At 58.2% G+C, this 24,297-nt stretch overlaps 1 protein-coding gene across 1 annotated transcript; it reads right to left on the bottom strand.

Moving 5' to 3' along the window:
* Positions 1-6,195: 6,195 nt before the first annotated feature.
* Positions 6,196-18,124, bottom strand: ITM2C (integral membrane protein 2C). Its single transcript, XM_051848107.3, has 6 exons — positions 17,500-18,124; positions 10,302-10,439; positions 8,867-9,055; positions 8,045-8,155; positions 7,677-7,827; positions 6,196-7,157 (listed from the first exon to the last, which is right to left on the bottom strand). The coding sequence occupies exons 1-6, from the start codon at positions 17,623-17,625 to the stop codon at positions 7,066-7,068; spliced, it is 807 nt and encodes a 268-aa protein (XP_051704067.1). The 5' UTR covers positions 17,626-18,124; the 3' UTR covers positions 6,196-7,065.
* Between the last annotated feature and the right edge of the window lie 6,173 nt (positions 18,125-24,297).

Here is a 24,297-nt window from a genome sequence, read left to right on the forward strand (position 1 = left end):
TGTTGCTGATAAACACAAATCTAAAACTCATAAATAAAATATAGCACATGGGAGCCACAAGAAAATCCACCCTGACTGAATCAGCCGATATTCACATTATTCACCCCATTGAGAGATTCAGTCATACAAATGGATGTGAAAATACAAGCACTCTTCAAAAAGTTCATGGCAAATGCATGCTTTGAAAAAATCTGGGGCCAGCCACTTAGGCTGCTGTGTGGGATGCTGGCATCCTATGTGGTCGCTGGTTTGAGACCAGGCTGCCCCACTTCTGATCCAACTCCCTGTTAATGCGCCTGGAAAAACAGCAGAGGATGGACGAAGTGCTTGGGCCCCCACATGCGTGTGGGAGACCTGGAAGAAGCTCCAGGCTCCTGGCTTCTGCCTGGCCCAGCTCCAGCCAGTGTGGCCATTTGGGGAGTGAACCAGAGGATGGACAATCTCTCCCTGTCTTGGTCTCTCACACTCTCTCTCTGTAACTGTCTTTCAAATGAATAAAATAGATTTCAAAAAGAAAAAAAATTAGAAAAAACTATGCAAGGATTTTGATTCTTTTGGCACCAAAATAAACACCTTTAATTTCGTTTCCCACAAACTTTTGAATATGAATAGATGCACAAAAAATTTTGATAAAAGAATTCATCATCAGTCCCTGATTAAAAACACTTTGAAAATTAAAAATAGAGGAGGACTTCTTTAGTCTCCAAAAGTCTCCTGCAGTCAGCAGACCAAGATTCCCGGCTCTCACTGCGGAAACGGAGCTCCCAGCTAGTGAGGGAGGACAAGCAAAACACACGAAAGCTTTAATTACTTGAATGGAAGAAATCAGACATTTTTTTCATTGTCAATAGGGTTGGTTATACAGAACGCACAGAAGCATTCTTAGACAACATTTTCAAATAAGAAAGACAGCTTGAGGGCCGGCACCGGCATCCGGCACGGGCGCTGGTTAGGGTCCCAGCTGCTCCACTTCCAATCCAGCTCCCTGCAGGGCACCTGGGAAAGCAGTGGAGGACGGCCCAAGTGCTTGGATCCCTGCACTCACATGGGAGACCTGGAAGAAGTCCTGGCTCCTGGCCTCAGCTCTGGCCTTTGTGCCTTTTGGGGAGTGAACTAGCAGATGGAAGACCTCTCTCTCTCTCTGTCTCTTTCTCTTTTTGTAATTCTTTCAAATAAGTAAAATAAATCTTTAAAAGAAAGGACAGCTTGACAAATTTGCTGTCAGTATTTAAAAATTATATTTCTATATACTAGCAACCAAGTTATAATTATTAATGATAATAACAACAAATATAAGGAACTTTGGAATCAACCTAACCAAAGATTTGTGAGCATTCTGGTGAGAAAATATAAAACTGTGTTGAGAGATAGTAAAGTGCCAATAAAAACTTTGAACACCATGTTCATGGATTGGAGCACTAAGTATCAAATGATTTCAATTCTCTCAAAAGTTGACCTAAAGATTTAATGCAGGCCGGCGCCACAGCTCAATAAGCTAGTCCTCTGCCTGCGGCGCCGGCACACTGGGTTCTAGTCCCGGTCAGGGCGCTGGATTCTGTCCCGGTTGCCCCTCTTCCAGTCCAGCTCTCTGCTGTGGCCCGGGAGTGCAGTGGAGGATGGCCCAAGTGCCACCCCATGGGAGACCAGGAGAAGCACCTGGCTCCTGCCATCGGATCAGCGTGGTGCGCCAGCGGTGGTGGCCATTGGAGGGTGAACCAACGGCAAAGGAAGACCTTTCTCTCTGTCTCTCTCTATCACTATCCACTCTGCCTGTCAAAAAAAAAAAAAAAAAAAAAAAAAAAAAAAAAAAAAGAAAAGAAAAAGACTTCTCAGTAGTGAAGCTTTAGCCCTGAGAATACACATGACAGAGAGGCCTGACACATACAGAGACTTGACTGTAGCTCAGTGGAGAAGGAAAATACCCCCCCCCCCCCATAAAAACAGAACAAATGGTGATCTCTACCTTACACCATCCCAAGGAATAAATTCTGGGGGACTAAAAAATGTAAAACTCAAAATAATGATTATAAGAAATTATAGGATAATGTCTCTTCAGCACTGGGATAGGAAGGATTTCTTAAAATACATTTATTTCTTTGAAAGGCAGAGGGACAAAGAGAAAGGGAGTGAAAGAGAGAGAGAGTGAGAGAGAGAGAGAGAATCTACCATCTGTTAGGTTTGCTCCCCAAATGGCCACAGCAGCTGGGACTGGGCTGGGCCAGGCCAAAGCCAGGAGCCCAGGACTCCATCCAGGTCTCCCATATGGGTGGCAGGGGCCCTAGCACTTGCACCATCCTCCACTGGTCTCCTAGGCACATTAGCAGGAAGCTGGATTGGAAGGCTGGTACTCATATGAGATGCCGTCACTGCAGGCGGTGGCTTAGCCTTTTGTGCCATAATGCTGGCTCCTAAGAAGGATTTCTAAAACAAGATGTGAAAAGCTCTAACTATAAAGAAAAAGTTGAATAAATGTGACCATATTAAAGTCAATAATTTCTTTTCATCAAGGAGAGAGACCAGGGAGAAAGTTAGAGGACAAGGCAGAAACTTGGGTAGGGTATTTGTCATCCATCAATGACATAATAAAAATTATGCAGATATAGGGGCAGGTGTGTGAGCAGTAGATAAGCTGCTGCTTAGAATGCCTGCATCCCATATGGGAGTGCTGGTTTGAGTCCTGGCTGCTCCACTGCTAACCTAGCTCCCTGCGAGTGCACCTGGGAAAGCAGTGGATGATGGACAACTTGGGTCCCTGCCACCTGCATGGGAGACCAGATGGAGTTCCAGGCTCCTGACTTTGGCCTGGCTTAACCCTGGCAGTTGTGACCCTGTGGGGAGTGAATCAGATCTCTCTTTTTCTGTCATTCTGCCTTTTTTTTTTTTTTTTTTTTTGGACAGGTAGAGTTATAGACAGTGAGAGAGAGAGACAGAGAGAAAGGTCTTCCTTCCACTGGTTCACTCCCCAAATGGCTGTTATGGCCAGAACTACGCCGATCTGAAGCGAGCCAGGTGCTTCCTCCTGGTCTCCCATGCAGGTGCAGGGCCCTAGCAACTTGGGCCATCCTCCACTGCCCTCCTGGGCCACAGCAGAGAGCTGGACAGGAAGAGGAGCAACGGGATAGTATCTGGCGCCCCGACCGGGACTAGAACCTGGTGTGCCGGCGCCACAGGCAGAGGATTAGCCTATTGAGCACAGCACCGGCCCCATTCTGCCTTTCAAATAGATAAATATTTTTAAATATACAAAAAGTAATTATATAAATTATAAGAAAAAGAGTCAAATAGAAAAGTAGGCCAAAGAACACAGATCTTTTATAGAAAAGGAAATTTGAGGGTCCAATAAGCTTATGAAACTCACCCACTTTCTTAATAATTACAGCAATGAAATTAAAACCATAATGAAATGCCACTTAAAATATTTGAAAGGCATACACATGCATACACACATCCAGAGAGAGAGAGAGAGAGAGAGGGAGAGGGAGGGAGGGAGGGAGGTCTCCTAGTCTCCTACCCACTGTTTCACTCACCAAATGCCAGGCCAAACTGGAACTCCATTCAGATCTCCTACGTGGGTGACAGGGACCCGAGTACTTGGGCGTCACCCAGAGTGTGTGTGGGCAGGAAACCGGACTGGAGGCGGAGGAGCTGGGACTTGAACCAGATGCTCTGATATGCAGGTGTCCCAAGCAGTGACTTTGCTGTCTTGAACGCTCCACCCATGAAATACCACTTTGCACCTAATCCTAAGGGTTGTTAACACTATGCGTTGGCAAGGCTGTGGGGTAAAAAGAACGCCTGGGCAGTGCCCGTGGCCCCGTGGACTGGTTCTGCTTCTTACAGAAACCAAGCTCGGAGGCTCTGTGTGCTGCACACGTGCACGCCTCTAGGTATACAATGCAGAGAAAATCTCAGGTGTCCCAGCAGTGCTCATGAAAGTGCTGTAACTGAAGTCGGAAGGAGCCCTGGTTCAAGTCCCAGCTCCTCCGTCTCCGATCCGACTTGATGCCCACACACACTCTGGGTGATGCTCAGGTACTCGGGTCCCTGTCACCCACATGGATCTGAATGGCGTTCCGGTTTGGTCTGGCACTTGGTGAGTGAAATGGTGGCTAGATCTCTCTCTCTCCTCTCTCTCTCTCCTTCTTTCTCTGCGTGTACGCCTTTTAAAAGAGCTCAAATCGTCATTGGTAGTCAATAGGCCGTTCATTCACAGAATAGACCGACACACTGAATGAGCTGTTATCTCATAGACGGATCTTCAGGCAAAAGCAAGTCAGAGAACGATGCGTGTATTTCGTTACCACTCTTATGATCTCCAGATCCAAGTGAAACTGCCTTAGGTGTTCTCAGCTACCCAGTGCAATAGCAGGGCAGAGACTCAGGGCTGGAATGACCCGAGTCCCGAATTGGCTTCGCGCCATCACCCGGGCTGACACACGGAAGCTGGCAAATTCTCCAGGCTGCTTGGGATCTAAGAATAGACGTCTGTGTCTGCACCAGCTCGGGGCTTTCATGCCCCTCACAGGAAATTGAAGTGGAGCAGGCTCGCTCTCCATCCCTGCCCCACCCCCGGGCTGCCACAGTGCCACAGTCACCTCCCAGACCGGGCTGATGTGTGCACTGCTTTCATCAACAGAACGCCCCCCAAGCGATGTTCTGGGACGCGTGACTTCTGCTTCTGCTTCTCTCCCTGGAGCTCTGCTGGCTGCCGCGAAGCTGCCTCAGCCAAGCTCCCAGGAACACAAAGCAGGTGCGAGCCGCTGCCCCAGGGGCTGCAGCCCCCAGCCAGGAAAGCAATAAAGAAACCACGGCTGCTTCTGGGGCACGGGAACAGAGGGAGCCCCGGACACAAGGTCATTACCCTGACAAGGGCCTCCAGATAGTATTTTGTGAGGAATGCTTTACAATACGAAATATGTTAAAAAAAAAAAAAAAAAAAAAAAAGAAGAAGAAGAAGAAGAAGAAAGAAGAAAGAAAGAAAGGAAAAGAAAAGAAAAGACAAGACAAGACCAGACCAGACCAGACCAGACCACGGACCCCAAGGAGATGTGCAGACACTTTGCCTTCATTTCCTCTGGGGCTGTAACATTTTCTCTGGGGAGGCCCTGGTGCACCTGCCGGCTCTCACCGTGAACAGCCTGTTCACGGACACTGCCCGCTTACCTGCAGGGCTGTTCACTTCTAATAGGATGCTGTATATTAGGAAAATAGCTCTTTTTCATACCCCACGTTTGAAACAGTGTCCCCTCGCTGGCTGCTAGAACACTTCTGACTGCGTGGCATTTTGCCCCGCACAATTCTCACTTCTTGGAGCCCTGGCTGGGGATCGTGTTTGCAAAGTCCTTTCCTCCTCCAAGGTCATTCTCTGGGTCACCTTGCCTTGCGTTCTATGGTTTCATTTCTTATTTCAGACATGACCCATTCAGAACTGTCCAGGAAGCAGGGCCCAGCTCCACCTCGCCAAAAGGGGCAGTGCTTCTGTGGAACGTGGCTCACGTGTCCCCATGAACTTGGCACCGTCACTCGAATTCTCATCCAACTTCCAGGCCCTCTGTTGTGCGCCACCAAACCCGACTTGGGATTTGTGATGACAAACACCTGAGGGCGGGGCTTCCCCTAGGCAGGAGCTACCTGGCTTACCTCCCCACGTGCGCAGACCGGAGCAGGGTTCAAAATAAACGTGACTGGCATCTTGTGCGTGTATGGCACTTAGGTCAGCAGAAGGCAGGCAAACTGGCATCACGCTTTGGATCCAAGAACGCGGCGAGTTTGCACAAATCGGGCTTTGGTGTTCTGTCTCCGGGGACTGAGATAAAATGGCAGGTGCCTGTCCTCGCTGCTTCTGGGGCCACACAGTCAGGGCTCTGGCCAGCTCTCCTGCAGCTCACGACGCTGTCCCCGATGTCCCCGGCCACGGGATCTAACAGGGTGGTCCACAGGCGCTCACACAACTGGACCGGCTGCGGAAGCTGGGCTCTTTCCTCCCACTCCTCACCTGTGACGTGCGAGCTCCACCTGTCCCCAGAAGCCATCAGAGGGACAGGGGAGACAGCGAGGCGCACATCCTACTCTCTCTGGCTGAGCCAGGAACAGTCCCTCTCTTTAGGGGTCAGCTCTGCTGGCCTCCCCTTGCCTGCTGCCCCCTCCGATGCCCACCTCCACGCCTGTGCCCAGGCCCACTGGCCACACCCGAGCCAAGGTCAGAAGTAAAAGATCTTTATTATTCTGCAGACACTTCTGAAAAGAGATCTGAGAAAATATACAAAGCGAGTGAGTCTCCTCCCCAGAGAGCACCCAAGTCTGGCCGGAGGCTCAGGGCTGTCGGCATCAGCGAATCCCAGGTCAGGAAAAACATGCAAAAGTGAGGGGGGAGGGGCGGGCGCTGCACTCGCCCGGAGCAGGGGGCATGGAGTCGGGACGGGGCGCAGGGCGGGCAAGGAGGAGGCTCTCTCTTCCCTGCGGGGTCCCTGCGGGGTCTCTGGAACCAGCCCTGGGCTCGCAGGAAGCAATGACCCCACTGCTCCTCCCCGGCCTCGGCCACCTGCTCCTGCCCCCGCTGCTGCGGGGGCCCCACTTGTGCTGCTGGGGCCAGGTTGGGGCCCTGGCTCCCGGCTTCTTTGGTTCCACTCAGGAAACAATTGTGCTTGACAGACATCCCCACCCCAAACCCCAGGGTCCCGCTGGGGGGCTCAAGGCACTCACAGGAGTCCTGGGGAGACGCCGGGACAGCCACCTCCCCTTGTGCTCGGGGGGGGGGGGTTCCCACCCGTGCAAACCCCATCTCTCCCCTCCCCCACCCACACCCTCACTGGAGGGTTCCTCCTTCAGGGCCACCCCTGGGCCCCGGCCTGACTTGGAGGCGCCGCCCCTCCCTCCCCCACGCCCAGGGTCAGCAGGGGCGCCCCCAGAGGTCACCGCGAGGAATGCAGACAGGGCACATCTAGGGAAAGGCGTCCACAGTACACGCAAGCAAGGTAGCGAGGAGGGCAGGAGTGGCCCCGGAGGAGGGGGGGAGAGGAGGGGGAGGAAGAGGAGGAGGAGGGCAGGGCGGGAGGGTGGCCGGCCTCACGCCGCCCCACAGATGAGTGTCTCCACCACGAAGGTGTTCTCGAAGTGGCGGATGGCGTTGCAGTTCTTGGCCCCTCGCTTGCTGATGCCTGGGAGGAAAGACAAGGCCCGGTGAGGCCGGACCTGCCTGGACCAGCCGTGGGGCCTGGGGGGAGCAGCCCTGGGCGTGACTGCCAGGGTCGCTGGGAGCAGCCCAGCGCCATGGGGACAGAGCAGCAGCTCCAGTCACGGGTGGACACGGGGGCTCAGCCGGCCCAGCCACCGCGTGGGGCTCGTGCACCCCACACGGGAGCTCCAGTTCAAGTGCCCGCAGTTCCACTCCCGATCCGGCTCCCTGCTAATGCTGTGGGGGAGGCAGCGGACGGTGGCCCAGGTGCCTGGGCCCCTGCACTCACTGGGAGACCCAGATGGAGTTCCTGGCTCCTGGCTTCCGTCTGGCGCAGCCCTGGCTATTGTGGGCATTTAGGGAGTGACCCAGTGGATGGCCCTAGGGGTGTCGCGCGCTCTGAGCTGCCCTGTGACTTCAGCGCCAGCCAAGGCCAGACCCGGCCATGGTCTGGGGCCGGGGGCAGGGGTCCACGGGGGGAGGGGCGGGGCCGGCCACTCACGCCTGCGGGTGGCCCTGCGCCGCAGCCGGTAGGTGTCTTTGCCGTCGCACAGGTGGTAGATGAAGGAGCCCAGCGCCTCCTTGTCACTGACGTGCTCCGTCACCACCATTTCCTCCTGGATGATGTACGTCTGCGGGAGGTAGGTCCCCCTCTGCGAGGGGCGGCCCGGCGCCGGCTCAGCACCCTGGGCCTCCCTGCGCATGCCCAAACTCCACCCCGCCCGCCCTCACTCAGGGTTCCCACGCTGGCCTTTCCCACTCCCAGGGCAGGGGGCGGGGCATCCTCTCCGTCCACCCCAGGCCAGGACTCCATGGGGGCGGGGCTGGGGAGGATCAGCCCCCTCTGAGGACCCCCACCTCGCCCCCCACCTTTACGTTCATGAGGAGCTCCCAGAAGTTGCGAGGGGGCAGCACGATAGTGGTGTTGAGCTCTATGACGTAGCACTTGTCCAGAGAGATGTCGTGGTAGGCGGTGAGGCCCTGAGCGGGAGGGGGCGGCGTCAGGCCCCGCACAGGCCAGGGCGGGACCCAGAAGGCCTCTGGGCTTTGGGGGTGGGGGGTGGGTGCACCCTTCCTGGGCCCTGCTCCTCCTGGGCCCACATTTGTAGAAGGTACAAACTGCACTGCCTGCAAGCCACAGCGTCATGGCTCCAGGGGCCCCGCTTGGGGGCTGCAGGCTGAGGTGCCCAGGACCTCCAACGTGCACTCCATCTAACCTGTGCCGTCCCACCACCCTAGGGGACACCCTGTGCAGGCCTCCACGCGAGAACATCAAGGACCCCAGGGCAGGGCTGGCGCCGACAGCCCCTAGAGGAGCGGGGCTGCGGGTGCTGGCCAGGGAGGGTGGGAGCCTGCGTCCCGCTGGCCTCCAGCCACTGGCTATGCAGAGCACCGAATGGCCTGGGTCTCAGCCTGGGTGATGGCCGAGAATATGCACCTGTGCAGAGCTGCACACGCCGTGCACCTGGCACACGTGGGCAGAGACCGCCCGCATCTGCAGCCCAGGAAAAAACCAACCACGGCCGGTTCTCGCGCTCAGCTGGCCAGCCCACCCAAAGCAGCGTCTTCAAGGCCCCAGCAAGTGGAACCTGTGCAGTCTGCGTCCACAGCAAGCACCCGGGCTCCTCCTTGGGGTTCTGTATCCCCGGGAGACACCGCCGCCCACCCCCGCCGCCCGCAGGCCGGCCTCACCCGCTGGAAGTCGTGGATGATGTCTGCGGCGTCGCCGCCGCCAAACTGGGGCACGGGGACGTTGATGCGCTCGTAGTTGTCCTCGAGGTAGATTTTCACGTCCTCCTCCAGCTCCATCCGGGTGCGCGTCTGGGAGGACAGCGAGTCCTCGTAGAGCACGCCGCAGTGGAAGAAGCTGTCCCGGGCCAGCTGAGCAAGGGGCAGGCACACACACACACACAGGTCACATGTGCCGGCTACCCATCCCCTTCCTGGACTGGACAAGCAGGGCGGGTGGTGCTGTGAGGCCCATTTCACAGAGGGAGAAAGTGAGGCACGTGGGGACTCGGGTCAGAGCCCAGGACTGCTGGTGCTGGCACGCAGGTGCGCTGAGTCTCGGACAAGGCACTACAGTGTCACAACAGCAGGCTGAGTGGAGCCAGGTCTGCTGGGTCCTAGGTGGAGGGCCTCTCCCAGCCTCAGTTTCCCCATCTGTAAAGTATGATGATTCCTAAAGCTGCTTCTGCCTGAGAGTCTGTGAGACGGAGAGGGCGGCAGGAGGAGGACCCTGGCACCCCAGGCCCTGCAGAGGGAGCCTGGGCCCTGTGGGGGTACTCACCACTGCTGTTACGGCCTGCAGCCCCTGAGGACATGGGGAGGGGACCAGAGCTCCAAGGCCACCAGGGCCCCCTCCAAGCCCAGTGGCCGCTGGTCCCCGCGGGCGGGCCAGAGTGGGAGTTCAGGCAGTGCCAATGCAACTACCAGACCGGCTGGCCAGGCTCCTGCTTCTCTGGGGACCTCTAGAGTCCTGCTCGGGCCATCTTCACTGGCAGTCCCCTCCCCAACGGGGTGCACACTCTCCCGAGCTCCCCTGCGGCTGCCTGGCCAGCCCCAGCCAGAACCCCTGGGTCCCAGGACCCAGACCTATGGGCCGCCATGGTGTCTGGGCTGCCCAGGGACTGGATGGGCTGGGGAACCCCAGGAGGTGTGAGTGGGGGCTGGGAACAGGGGAGACCAGGAGGTGCCAGGGTGGAGAGGGGAGCGAGAGCCTGGAACACATGGGGAATGGGCCAGGGGGTGGGCGGAGGGCACTGGGGCCCTACATGACAGCAAATTCCAGCCCCTGTCCCTCGAGGGTCCTGAGACACACAGCTATCCTCTGCAAGGACTTTAACTGCACATCGCCACCACTGTTCCTGTTCTATACTGCAGACATCCATGCGCAAGATGCAATCAGTCACTTCACTGGCGTGACCTGTGGGCACAGGGTCTGAGCCCTGGTGCTACTGCCCCAGGGCGACACTGGACAGGAGCTGACCAGGGCCGGAGGAAGCCCCGGGAGGAGGGAGGCTGCGGGCGACCCAGGCTTCTCACTGTCCCCTCTCCACAAGCCGGGACACCTGTGTCTCTGCTGTTCCCACTCCTCTGTCACTGTCTCAGGCCCCGGGCCCCTCACCTGAGCAAGGAAGAAGTATCTGTAGATGTAGACGGAAGCAAAGGCCAGGCCCATGAGCAGGACGACCACGCCCATGGACAGGTAGCACACGCCGCCTGCCGAGCTCTTCTTGGCGCGGTGGTAGGGGGGCCGCTCCTCCTGTGGACGGCAGTGCCGGGGCTGGTCAGGCACCCCAAGGGGTGTGTGTTCACTCCCCTGACGACCCCCCCCCCCGCCCCAGGTGAGGCCTCTCTGTTGGCCAAGGCTCAGAGGACGCCTCTGGGAAGGAAGCATCCCTGGCCTCCTCTGGCTACAGAAACCGAGAGCCACCGGAAAGGCACCGAAGTGCCCCCGGGATCCAGCAGGTGTATTTTGAATGAGCCGGGCTTTGTCTCTTTCATGACATCAGCTGTACCCAGCATCTGTGCCCTAATATACCACAGGGAAGGACTGGGCTAGGGGCATGGGAGGCTACTGGACTCGCTCGGAAGACCAGGAGGGTAGGGGGCTCGCCTCCAGCCCCAGCAGGCCATCGGCGTGGCATCTATAGGGTAAAATCTGGAAGCAGCTCGGAGCCAGAGAGCTCCTGCCAGGAGGGAAACGTGGCTGTCACGAGGCCAGGCAGCTCCTGGGAAAAACTCTTCCAAGAACCAGGCCTGGGCTCAGGATCGTAGCTGCGGAGCAGCCAAGAGGCCAGCCAGACCCCGACTCCAGGCCGCAGTGGGCAGCTGGCGAAGGTGTGCATCACACAGCAAGTCCGACCCACTCGGAACACCGGGCTGCGTCAGCTGGTCGCCCTAACACAGGCGCTCGTTCCCCCCCCTCCCGGGGAGGCTGCAGAGGCCCTGTCTGTCTGCCACCGAACCCCTCCTCTGAGCGGTCCAGGCACAGCCATGGGTGAGGTCAGACATCAGTCCCCCGGGGAGCTGGCACAGGCTGGGAGGACAGCTGGCCCCGCCCCATCTGCCTGCTTAGCCCTCTCCTAGCCACAGTTTTCCCCATTGGCAAAACGGGCAGCCCAGCCAGAAGGAGCTCCACCAGGTGTCCTGGGGTCGCACGATGCTTGCTTGCTCCCTTCACCGGGCAGGCCAGGCCCGGAGCTCTCAGCACAGCAGGGGCCCTGGGCCTCAGGGAGCAGGGCTGAGCCCCACCAGAGGTTCCGAGTCCTCTCTGCCTGGCCCTGGCCCCTCTCCACGCCCAGGAAAAGCACTGGGGACGTGGAGGCTCCTATCCCTCACTCCCACACTGCCCGGGCCCCACCCATCTCCTCAGGACCTAGGGCCACTAACTAAGGTCACTGGTGAGTGGCACAGATGGCAGCGGCCCCAGGGAGGCGCTGGGGCTCTGCAATGGCCTTGACTTTCCCCACTGGGCTCCCAAGAGTAGCACCAGACAGGGTGACACTGCCAGCACCTCCCAAGAGACAAGCCATCAGGGAGTCCTGCAAACAAGGTGGCCTCTGTCTTGTCGTGGACACAATGGGCCAGAAGGTGAGGTGGCCCACCCAGGGACAGGCCAGGCCACCAGCACCTGCTGTGACTCCTGCCCCTGGGCCCAACATACCCCACAGCCTGCACCGCAGTTAGGGGCTCAGGAGAGACACGGCGGCTGCCCCGCCTCAGGTCCCCCCAGGTAGAACGGGATTAAGACAGACAACCGGGAGCCCTTGCAGAGGATAAAAGCAGCACCATCCTTATCAGCCTGGCTCATCCTTACTGGGGCTGCCACCCTGGTAGGCTGCTGACTGCACCATGGTCCTGCCTTTGCTCCTGGATTCTAGAAAAATTCTAAAGGCTGCTTGGGAGAACTGCTAAGAAAAAGACAGACAGACAGACAGACAGACAGAGGGAAGGAAGGAAGGAAGGAAGGAAGGAAGGAAGGAAGGAAGGAAGGAAGTCAACGGGCCATGAGGGGGAGCTCCACAAATTCACGGGCAAGGTGAGTCTGGATTCACGGCTGCCCTCTTTCCGATGGCCAGAGTGTGTGTGTGTGGGGGGGTGGTCAGGCATCTCCCTGTGTTGGGGGGGGCCGGGCCTGGAGGGCCCTGGGAGGGAGGTGGGGAGAGGAGGCCAGTGAGGACAGGGGACAGGGCGGGTGGGTGTCCGTGTGAGGCTGAGGAGGGCAGAGACTCCCAGGACTCCCACATCACCTAGCCAAGGCAGTAGGCAGACCTCTCTCCCGGCCAGGGCTACCGCAGGAGATTAAGATACCCAACCCCAAGTAGCTCTCTGGCAAATTTCCATTGGTTACTGTGAAACCGCAGACCTCTGCAGACACGGGGCGGGCTCTGACCTCTGCCTCCATCGGTAAACAGCAGATGCGGACAGAGGCTTTCTCTCTCAGATCTCCGCACCTGCCCAGGAAAGCCGACCCCTGGCCCAGGCGGAGGTCACCACACATGGTCATCTGGGGGTGGTTACCTGTGGGAGACTTGATCTGCACATAACACAACCCCTGCCCCTCCCCTAATCTGGGTGGCCACCGCCCCAGCAGCCTGGAGCCCTATTTCCTCCTGTGGCTAGAAATGCTATTTAAGCTTCAACCATCTGGCCCTTTGAGTCTCACACTTTGTTCTGGGGTCTACATGTGCAATAACACCTTTGTTTCCTGTTAATCTGCCTACCGTCAGTTCATTTCACAGACAGCCAGGATCAAACCGTCAGAGGGAAAAGAGAAAAGCTCAAACTTCCGTGACACTCAAACATGGCCCTCACGCTCACCTTCTATGGACAGCCAGACACACATCCGGGGCTCTGCCACCTGCTCTCTGCTGCAAACCCTCCAAAGCACAGAGACTGAGCAACAGGGCTGGCAGTGAGGCAGGGCCAGAGGCTGCCAGGAGACAGGGAAACACAGGGACGGCCCTGCCTGGAGGAAAAAGGCACTTTCGGGGAGAGCCCCTGGCTCCTGCCCCAGCCTCCTTTGCTGCTGGGCCCAAGCTCATATTCTGCAGCCCAGGACCCCAGCTGTGGCCGTGGATGGTGGCCTTCGGTTGACAGTGGTCAGCCTGGGCCCGACCCTGAGACCCCCACGACCTCACCTGTCACCCACCCAGAGAAATGCTGCTTCCCACACGGGGCAGCAACTGACAGCCAGGCGTCTGGGAGCCTTGCGTTGCGGAAGTAGAAAAATACTGCAGTTTCCAAGGCAACGGGACTCCCGGGCAGAGTGCCTCTCTGTGCACTCAGGCAGGCGCGTGAGCCAGACATCCGGAGACCTGAGAGGCGCCTGGGCCCACGATAGTGCTGGTGCAATGATTTAGCAAAGCCAGGGCCGAAAGGGACAGCGGGAAAGCAGCCCCCGCGGCCCGGGGGAAGGGCTCCCCGGCCTCCTTCCCTCAGCAACAGCATCCGAATTAACTGCACGCAGCTTCAGCTGCCAAAGGCCTGGGCTGAAGGCTGGGGTGGTCCCAGCTCACTGCCCTCACCCCGTTCCTGTCCTCAGCACCCTGAAGCTCCAGGCCCCGAGGCAAGGGCACCAATGGGTGTGCGTGCATGTGTGTGTGTGTGTGTGTGTGTGTGTGTGAGAGAGAGAGAGAGAGAGAGAGAGCGGGGAAGGCAGGCAGAGGCCCAGCCCGGGGGTGGGAGGCGTGGGCACCCCTGAGCACACGGGCCCAGCAGCACAGATGTCACTAGGAACACGCCACATGCTGCCAGGGCTCAGGGGTTCACCATCAGTGGCCCCCACCCCTTCTCCCTGGAGGCTCTGGGAGGAGCAGCCCCAGCAGCAGCTGGCAGAGCTCCCCAGGGAGAGCTCAGAGGGACTGAGGTAGGTAGGGGTGGGGGGACCTGGTTGTGTTTCTGTGACAACCTCCGAACAGCCCCCCTACCCCCGCCTCGACTTATCCTGGCTGGCAGTTTGTGGCAAGGCAGAGAGAACAGAAAATGAGGGAGATGCGGCAAAGCTGCCTTAGCACCCCGCTCCAACACCAAAGCCCCGGGACAGGCTAGGGACGGACGTCAGCGGCGACAGTCCCCACGCCTCCAGCCAGCAGGCACCAGGGGCCTTGGGGGGTGGGGGGGAGAGTCAGAGCTGGCCAGGCCGGCCTGCAGCACTGGCAGAGAACCCTTCCCTACAGCTCCTCCAGCCCAGGGCCCAGGGCCAGGACACACAAGGAAAGTGAAATCCGATCCCCAGGTATGCGGGCTGGGGGAGGGGGCGACACAGGGGCCGTTAATCAAAGGCAAATGCGAGGAGAAAATCACAGAGCCCAGTATTTAACCTGTTCCACTCCCCCATGGCCCCACAAGCCCACACCTACGAGCGTGCGAGTGTGTGCGTGTACACCCCAGCACCGGCAGCGGGCTGTGGGGCCAGGGCTGGCCACGGCCTCCACGGAGGACCCAGAGGGGCTGCTCCCCGCCCAGCCCCCTTCCCAAGCTGCAGTCACACCAGCAGCCTGCCCTTCTGTGCAGGTCTCTCAGGATCCCGGAGTCAAAATACCACGTAGGGGAGGCAGAGGCCAGGCAGCTGCCCCCTCCCGCCCCAGGCATATCCCTCCAGCCTCAGGTCTGTGGACAAAATCCTCCCTGGTTCCAGCCTCTGCCCTGAGGGTGTCGCGTGGCAGCCTCCTGGCCCTGCAGGCTCTGCAGGGAGCACGTGTGGACACCACGGAGGGGTCTGGGGTCAAGGCAGAAGCGACCTGCTAATGAGCTGTTCTGCATGAGCCCCGTCTGCCTGTCAGTGCCCTCACATCGGCAGATGCTCTGCCCTGGGGCCACCTGTGACACGGGCTGTCTGTTCTCACTGCTGGGGGCCAGAGGAGCTGGCTCCATGCCAGGTGCTAGGCCAGGGTTGGGGGTGGGGGTGGGGGGGACCACACCTGTCGCCCAGGTGAGGGCAACAAGAGGCTGGCAGCCGCGAGGTGTCCTCCAAGGCTCCAGGTCTGGCAGCGATGGGCAGAGCCAACACAGGACATCCAAGCTGCAGCTGCTGCAATGCCTCCTCCGGGCTGCCTCCCAAGCTCCCTGTGGAGGGTCAGAGCTGGAGGGGGACCCTGAGCAAGGAACCAGGTCTGCAGCAGGCGCCGGGCCATTACCAACAGCACGAAGGGAGATGTTGATGTTTCCATTTCATGCCGGGTCAGGGAGAAGAAACCCGGAGCAGGATGAAAAGCCAGGAGCCCGGGGCCCGTGCTGCTGGGAGGCACCCAGGCCACCCCCAAATGTATGTCCTGAGCGTATTTAAGACGGCTGCTGGCAGGAGCAGCTCTGAAAAGCCATCCTTGGGGGTGTGTGTGTGTGTGCGCGCGCGCAGAGATCAGCACCGGTGAACACCCACGGTCAGTGAAGTGCGTGGGCGCAAACACTGCTCCCTGCCCACCCAGGAAGCATCTTTCCACGGGAAGAGGAGGCGAGGGGTCCGTTCTACCTGGTTCAGACACCGATCGCCACGACAGGTGGTCTTCCAAGGTGGGCACCCGGGACACTGCATTAGCAACTTGGATTTGTGGTGACTCTCTTCCTTCTCATCCTTCCAGACTTGGGTCTCCCCCGTCTCTGCTTTGTACTGGATAATGAACTCCAGCCACTGGGACTCTCCTCTGGGTCCCATGTGTTGAGGTTCCCATGCTTACGTGCCCAAACACTGCTTTTCTTCCCTATTAATCTGTCAGTTTAGGGGACCGGTATGGTGGTGTAGTGGTACAGCTGCTGGCTGCAACGCAGGCATCTTGGAGAGGGGCCCAGGTCCCTGGGCTCCTGCAGGCGCGTGGGAGACCCACATGGAGCTCCTGGCTTCAGCCTGGCTCAGTCCCTGCAGTTGTGGCCATTTGGGGGGTGAACCAGTGGATGAAGGATCTCTCTCTCTCTCCCTTCCCCCACCCCCCAACTCTGCCTTTCAAATAAGTTTTTAAAAGAATCTGTCAGTTTACTTCCTAGACTAAAGTCATGGGATGTTCAGCTGGAAGAGAAACTGAACCGTCCTGGTATGAGACTCTGCCACCCTGCTCAGCAGGCTGCTGCGGGAGGAGGTGCCTGAGAAATACTGGGGGGGGGGGGGGGGGCTGTGGAGCTGGAGCCCCAGCCTTCCACTGTCCAGCCCAGGTCTCCTCCCCAGACGCAATGGCTCTCAGCAAGTCCCAGCTCCAGCTCTGGGCCAGGTGGCTGTCCAGGGAGAAGCAGTGGGCATGAGCACCACCTCCTGCCAACAGCCCTGCCCCTCCAAGAGCTGAGAGGAGAGGGCAGGTGGCCCTCGGTAAAGGGCTTTTAAGAGCTGCCTGCAAACTCTGGATGCAAACTTTGGAAGCTGAGCCCAACATCTCCAAGGCCTCTCCTCCCTGCTCTCAGACCAAGAAGCCACTGCAACCCACCAGGAGACAGGGTGGCTGCTGTGGTGGGCACCCCGGGGCAGGGAGCTCACCCCACGCTGGCTCTGATCAGGGCGACCCCCATCTCTGAGGCCTCTCTGCACCAGCCCCCTCCTCCAAGGCCCAGCTCATCCTCTGCGGGCCCCTAAATAACCCGGAGCAAGACCATGAACTTGGCCTGCAGAGAGCAGGGAGCCGACAGGCTTGCTCAGCTCGGCCTCCACGGTTGGCTGCGGCTTCGGGTCCCGGGGACACCTTTGCCGGGGTAAAGGTGTGGCACGGATCGGTCGCGCCCCGCAACTCCGGACCTGGGAGACCCGGGATGCGGAAGGCGGGGGGGGGGGGTGGCGGGGTGGCGGGGGAGCCCTTGCGGGGCTGCAGCGAGGGGTGGAGGCTGCTGGCCTCACGCCCCCCCCCCATGCGTTCCCGGGGCGCGGCCCGGCAGGTTCTGGTTCATTTTCAATCACTTTCCGGTCGATCAGTACCCCGGGAGACCAGACCCACACTTTCCGCCCCCAAGCAGGGGGCGACATCAACACCACCCACCCACCCATCCAACTCCCCATCCAATCGGGACCCACCGCCGCACTTCGGGGAACCTGCGGCCACCCTTCCTCCCATCCCCCACCCGAGGCCACGACTCGCGCCCCTCCCTCTTGATTGGAACCAGACGCTCCCCCTCCCCCTGCCCGCGGCCGGGCGCCAGGGTGCCCCCCACCCCCCACCCCGCCGCCACCATCACCACTCCGGAAGGGACCCGGAGCGCTTGCACCCGAGGACCGGCGCCTCGGACCCCAGCCCGCTCTTGTTCGGCTGCCGCTTTAGGACGCGCCCCGAGCCCCCTCCTCACTTGGAGAGGACGGCCCTTTGGGATCCCACCCCCCCAGCCCTGGGCGCCCCGGTCCCGCTCACCCTGGCCGGCGTCAGCAGGATCTCGGCAGCCGGGGCGGGCGCCGCTGCGGGGGCAGCCGCCGGACCCTTGTCGGCCTTGTCGGCCTTGACGCCGGCGACGGCGGGCTGGAAACTGATCTTCACCATGGCCGCACCGGCCCGCGCGTCCGCCCCGCAGCCTCTACCCGTGCAGCGTCTCCCGTGCGCCCGCCGCGCAGCGCTCCGCAGGCACCGGAAGTTTCGGCGGCGCTGGGTCCCTGTCGCTGGCGCCGCCCCCCGCCCGCGGGAGGGCCCCGGCGCCCACCGCGCCTGCGCCCCCTGCCCGCCCGCGGGGCGCGCAGTGGCCGCTGCCCGGGTCGGGGCTCGCCGGCGGCCGGGGCTGGGCTGTCCTCTGCCTCCCGCTCGCCGGCTCGCCTGGTGGTCACGCGTGGACCCAGTCCCCTCGCAGCCTGATCCCGTCCCGCGCGGTCTCCACGACGCAAACGCGGCAAGACCTCCCCCACCACCCTCTCCTTGGGGACGCTGGGGCGCCCTCCTCCTCCGGCCCGCGCTGGGCGGCGGCTTCAAGGCCAGGCGCCTGACCGCCCGCGCCTGGCGTGGCCCCTGGATCCCTCGCGCCTCCCGCGTTCTCCGCCAGGCTCCTTGCGCCCCTGGTTCCCGCAGAACCTGCCCGAGGAGCGGGAGGCCGCCCCTGCGCTTCGACGCCCGGTGGCAGCTGCGGCTCCAGTGTCTGAGGCATCGGCCCTGGCCCACGCGGGAAGATCCCCAGGGCAGGTGTCAGAGACTTGCTTTCCAGGCCGGGCCTTGCCCCTGCGGAGTGGCGAGGGCGCGGTTCTTGGCACCAAAGCCCTGCTCCCTGCCCCGCCACTGTCCCCGGTCCAGGCTGCGCCCAGCGGCCCACCCCCCAGCCTCGCCTCTGCCCTTGGGCTCAACAAAGACCTCCACCTCCCTCCCACGCAGGTCTCGAGGGGATTCCGGCGCCCGCGTCCTCCTGAACATCTTGGCTCAGATCTTGCACAACCAAGCAAGCTTGAGGACAAACCCATCAAGAAGGAAAGAAGCCAGCAGCCTCGGCCCCGGGCAGGGAATGGGGAGGTGGAGGAGGCGATTTGGAGATGCAGGGGGATCTGGTTTGGACCGGAGCCAGAGGGGAGGTGCATGGACCACACCCTGCAGCCCCAGTGCTGTCGGTTATTAGACACAGACTTTAGACAACAGATGCCTGGGGTTTTCCACACACCTGGGCAGGGCCTCTGAGCGCAAGGATCGTCTCACTTCCTTTCCTCCACCTTTGTACCTTTTCTTGCCTTTTCCTGCCCTACTGAGGGGGGCGCTAGCACCAGGCCCGAGAGAGAAGTGCTGAGCGAGGAGGTCCTCGCCTTGCTTCTGAGGCTGACGTCATTGACTTCACAGATACCCTTTGCGTTAGCAGCAGGAGCTGTACCCAGAGCAAGAGAAAAGCGTTCCTGGGTCCACAACCGACTCTCACTCTCCTCCCTCCCTCCACCTAGCACCCAAGGGTAGCCACTGCGCTCACTCTGCCTGTTTTTAAACACGTGTGCATGCACGTGGTGTGTTGTTTTCAGCCTGGTGCTCTTAGCTCCACACGTTGAGTGTGGGAGTTGATCCCTGCAGTATGTCAGCGGTCCATTCATTCTCCTGACTGTGAGGGGCTCCTGCGTGTACCCCAACGCTGCCACCCGCTGCGGGAGTGACATGGCTCTGCCGGCAGTCCGCAGTGGGACTGTCACCATCTGCTGCTGCCAACACGCTGGCACAAATGACATCTCAGTGTGGAACACATCCACGTCCCAGACAGGAGGTGAGACGGCTGTGTCCCACCCGGGACCTGGCGACGGGGGTGAGTGGACAGAGCGAGGACAAAGCCCCTCCTTGTCAGCTCAGAATCTGCAGGTTTTCGATTTCCGGCGCCAAGCCTCGTGCATGGTCTTAGGAGTGATCCTCAGTGCTGGGTTTGCGACGTGAGATGTTTTGGTGAAAAGTGCATCTTTGAAGAGCATCGGTGTGATGTCTCGCTCTGCGGATAGAGCCCTTGGGATTTGTACTGGTTACAACAGTACATTGTTACTAACTTTAGAAAGCTCTGGTTTTCTGGAGGGCCCCAGTCTGAGATCAGGCGTGGTTCAGCTTCCAGCAGTGGCACTGTTCCTGGCAGTGTCCAGAGGTGCCGCAGGCATCACCTTCAGCGGAATGCAATTGGAATGTGACGCCCCGTCCTGCCCTCACAACAGCGGCTGCTGATGTCGCATTCGATGTCGCATTCCCAGCAACAGGTCTTAGCACCTCCGTAAAGAGAGGCACAGAATTCTACGGAAGGAATGGAGCTTGAGTGAACGGAGTGCAGGTGCAAGGTCCTGGGTGGGAAGCTTATGAAAATGTCAGGTCTAAAATAAACAAATAATGAATAATTTTAAAAAATGAAAATGTCAGTCCCCTTGCAAATCAAAGCAACCCTAATGGGTTTCTGCAGACAAGTGGAGGAACTACCCTAAAACTGATGGGGCAAAGCTAACACCTTGAGCTGCTGAGGGCTTTAAAGGAAAAAAGGAAAGATGCCGAAAGAGCTCAACAAAGCAGAAATAACAGAAGGAAACCTTGGTGAACAGGAAGTTTGGAGTGAGGACTTCCTAAGTACATAGGCAGGACACCAGGATGGAGACATCGATGTATTTGCCTATCTGGAAATACCATGAAAAGGGGTGGGCACGTGGCTCACCAGGTAAGCTGCTGTTTGGGGCACGGGCATCCCATATGGGATTGCCGGGGTTCGAGTCCCGTCTCTGCTTCCTAGCCAGCGTTCTGTCCACGCACACCCCGGGAGGCAGCAGATGATGGCTCTAGTCCTTGGGTCCCTGACACCCACACGGGAGACCTGGATGGAGTTCCTGGCTCCTGGCTTTGATCCGCTCCACCCTCGCTGTTGGAGGCATTTGGGGAGGGCGCCTGTGGATGGGAGATATGGAAGACAGAGCTCTCTCTGTCTCTCCTTCTCTCTGTAACTCTGCCTTTCAAATAAGTAAATCAATCTTTAAAAAAAAAAAAAAAAGACCATGGGTAATACAGAGAGGCTGATATCAAACTGGAAAAATTCTAATGATTTCCAATGGATTCAGGGAAGGTTGAGGATCTTTTTTAAAACTAGGTAGCAATGAACTCAGAGAAGTGAGTTTTGATTACTAAAGAAGAAAGGGAAAATGCATATTGGGAATCAGTTAGCACAGTTTCACCTGGAGAAGGCAGAAGAAAGGACATAAATTAGTGAGAAAATAGGAAAACAGAAGAACAGATAAGTATTGAAGAGGCCATTCTTTCGGAAGAAATCAGTCAAGCAAAATAAGTCTCAAAGATATAATTATTAAGTAAGAATACTGATATGATAAGAATAATGTAACTATTAACATGGTGGGTTTGACAAATTACGAGATATTTTTACAGTCCTATGGACTCAATATTCTTTTTAAAAAGATTTACTTATTTGTAAGGCAGAGTGACAGGGGGAGAGAGAGAGAGAAAGAGAGAGGGAGAGAGTGAGAGAGCGAGAGAGCGAGCGAGAGTGAGAGCAAGCTTCCATCTGCTGACTTCCTCACCAAGTGCCCACAGCAGCCCACGCTGGGCCAGGCTGAGGCCCGGAGCCTGGGACTCCACGTTGGCCCCTGACATGGGTGGATGGCAGGGCCCAGGGGCCGTCAGCCACTGCATCCCAGGGCATTAGCAGGGAGCTGGATTGGGAGCAGAGGAACCAGGTGCTCTGATCTGGGATGCAGACGCCCCAAGCAGCGGCTGAGCCCTCTGAGCCACAGCGCCCACCCCAGAGAGATACTCTGAAATGATGCGCTTGGGGAGAGGTTCCAGTAGCCAAAACGGACTGGAGAAGTAGAGACTCACAAGGCCTTATAGTCAGGAGACTACTGAGAAAGGGTCTCGAGCAAAAATCTCCAAAAAACGGTTGTGAGCAGCGGGATCCTTTAGCAGGTGCTTTCTTTCAAAGAACCGATCAGCTATCTCTACTGATGTGTCAATTAATCTCAGGCACAGATTATATATTCTGACACGAATCTGACACATGAAAGAGAAAAACATCACTTCAGCTATGAGTGGGGGTGTGTGTGCAAAATCCAACGGAACACTGGAAGAACAGCGAGTAGCCGCCAAGTCAAACTTCTCCTAGGAAATAAAGACATAAATTTTGTGTTTGGAAAACCTATCCGGGGAGAAATTGCTTTATAAAATAATGCTGAAGAGAAAAAGCCATTCAAACTTAAAAAAGCAGAAAGGGGAAAAACAACTCTAAAGACAGAACCCACGATGAGCGCAATTAATGCTTTGTTATTTTTCCTCCCGTGTGTTTTACCCTCCAGATGCAGGCATGTGTGCGTGTGCTGAGCGTGTTTTGCAGAATAGGGACCACACCGTGTGAGTGCGTGCGTTCTCAGCAGGGGGCGTATGGGTCTCCCCCAGGTGGGACATCTGGCCACGCTGGGACATTGGCAGCCACCACAGAGCCTAGAGCTGCTACTGAACACCCAGCAGTGCCTGGGACAGTACCCACGATGAGAGTTGTCCAGGCTGAACTGTCAGTAGCTCCAAGGTTGGCAAACCCTGTCGCAGTCTGCTTCCCACCCCCCCTTCCCCCCGGGAAGGCAATTTCAGCGGCTGCTCGCGTTCCAGGGACACCCACACACCTCCTACTGAACCGCGGGCTCATTGCAAGGCCTCTGCAGGTGCAACTGAGGTGTGGAATTGTGGAGCGGTCCTCTGGCTGCGTCCCGTCGAATGCAGGAGCCCGTCAGCGAGGAGAGGCTGCCCTGGTGACAGGGAGAGGGGTCGCAGGAGGACTTGGTGAGGTTGGAGCAAGGGGACTTGTGGACAGTGTCGAGGCAGGGGAGGGGTGATGTGGCCGGGAACGTGCGCTCAGCAAGAAACGGAGACCTCAGCTCTGCCCCACTCGGAGCTGAGCGCCACCAACCGTGGGAATGAGCACCAGACAGGCTCTCCCCTTGGCCTTCCCAGCCAGAGTCAACACCTTGATGGTGGCCTTGGGAGACCAGGAACAGGGTGAGGGGAGGTGTTGGCCACAGACCTCCAAAGCTAACGTGTTTGTGTTGTTTAAAGCCACTCAACCTGTGGTCATGGCATCCGCAGAAGGCAAAATGTCTCTTGTTTTCATGGACATCTCTGTGTGCAAATCTTTGTCTCTAGCTCATGGCTTCTTATTGTTACTTTTAAATTTTGTATTTATTTCAAAGACACAGGGAGAGAGGGAGAGAGAGAGAGAGAGAGAGAGAGAGAGAGATTTCCCATCTGCTGGTTCACTCTCCATATGTGTGCAACAGCTGGGCCAGGCAGAAGTCAGGAGCTAGGAGCTCAGTCCCGGTCTCCCACGGGGGTGCCAGGGACCCGGCTGCTGGAGCCGTCCTCTGCTGCCTCGCAGGGTGCACACTGGCGGGAAGCCGGAATCGGGAGTGGAGCAGACTCTGGCACAGAACGCTGGTGTCCCGGCTGGCAGCCTAACCACGAGGCCAAAGCCTGCTCCGACCTAACGCTTGTAAGTGAATGTTTTTCTGAGGACTGAATGACACCTGGTGTGACATGCTGACACAGCTCAGGGTGGCCATAGCAGAGCACCCCCCGGGGTGGCTCAAACAACAGAGACTCCTCAAGTCCAAGTTCAGAGGCCCCTGCGGGAGAGCCTGCTGCCCGCCTGGTGCTGGCTTGGCATGGGCGGGTTTGCGGGTGGTCCTGGGTGTGCAGAGACACTCCCCCCCACACTTTCTTCCCCTCGATGCTGCTTGTTTGGGGGTCTGTGGCCGAGCCTCCCCCTTCCCAAGCTCACCGGGGCCCACCCTAATGCCTTCATCGAAACAAAGGGAGTCTGCGGTGGCCCTGTTTCCAGCATTCTGAGGCCCTGGGGGCTGGGACTTCAACAGGCAAACCCTGTGCTGGCCACACCTACATGCGTGTGCACACTTTAAAATTACTTTAAAAAAGGGGGATTATTCTATTTCCTGATTTTTTTTTGGTCACTCCACAAAACACTCTGCATGCCCTTCCACGTCATCAAACGCATCCTAGTACTTTTAATGGGTGTATAGGGTTCTACCTGCCGGTGCATCGTATTTTATTTGAAGAATCTATGGCGCTCCTATCGTTTGCGCTCATAAATATGAAGCTACCTGGGTGCCTCGCACCCTTCTCGCTCCCTCTCTTGCTGTTTTCCTACAGTAAGTTGCTCCAGGTGGATCGGCTGGGTTTTAATTTAGAATCTTTCGGATGGGGCACACTCCTTAAGGATCAGGAGAGACACAAGGTGGAAACAAAGATTTTATTACTTACAGGGCCTGGAGGCCACACATACACACATACACACACACACACACACAGGTCACGGAGCTGGTGGGCATGAAGCTTCCATGTGGGGCACTGGGGAGCAGGTGGTGCCTGGGCAGTTTCAACAAGCAGGTGTGAGAGTGAAGCTGATACAGGGGCCAGTGTTGTGGCTCAGTGGGGCAAGCCACCACTCGAGGTGCCAGCGTCCAGGGTCAGAGCGCTGACCTGAGTCCTGCTGCTCTGTTCCCAGTCCAGCTCCCGGCTAATGCACCTGGGCAGCCGTGGGAGATGGCTCAAGTACTTGGGCCCCTGCCACCCGCGTGGAAGACCCAGCTGGATTTCCAGACTGTCCTGGCTCTGGCCACTGTGGCCATTTGGAGACTGACTCAGGGGTGGAAGATCTCTCTGTCTTTCTCTGCCTCTGCCTCTCTGTCTCTGTTGCTCTTTCAAATAAAATAAATAAGTCTTTCC

Source organism: Oryctolagus cuniculus, chromosome 3 (assembly GCF_051225735.1).
Source record: "Oryctolagus cuniculus isolate XC-2025 breed Fujian yellow rabbit chromosome 3, ASM5122573v1, whole genome shotgun sequence".
Classification (NCBI taxonomy): domain Eukaryota; kingdom Metazoa; phylum Chordata; class Mammalia; order Lagomorpha; family Leporidae; genus Oryctolagus; species Oryctolagus cuniculus.

Coding starts and splice junctions, on each gene's coding strand:
- ITM2C (XM_051848107.3), bottom strand. CDS start 17,625: ATGGTGAAGATCAGTTTCCAGCCCGCCGTCGCCGGCGTCAAGGCCGAC. Junction 9,056..10,301: donor GATACTTCTTCCTTGCTCAG/GTGAGGGGCCCG, acceptor CCCCTTGCTCAG/CTGGCCCGGGACAGCTTCTT. Junction 8,156..8,866: donor TCATCCACGACTTCCAGCGG/GTGAGGCCGGCC, acceptor CCTCCCGCTCAG/GGCCTCACCGCCTACCACGA.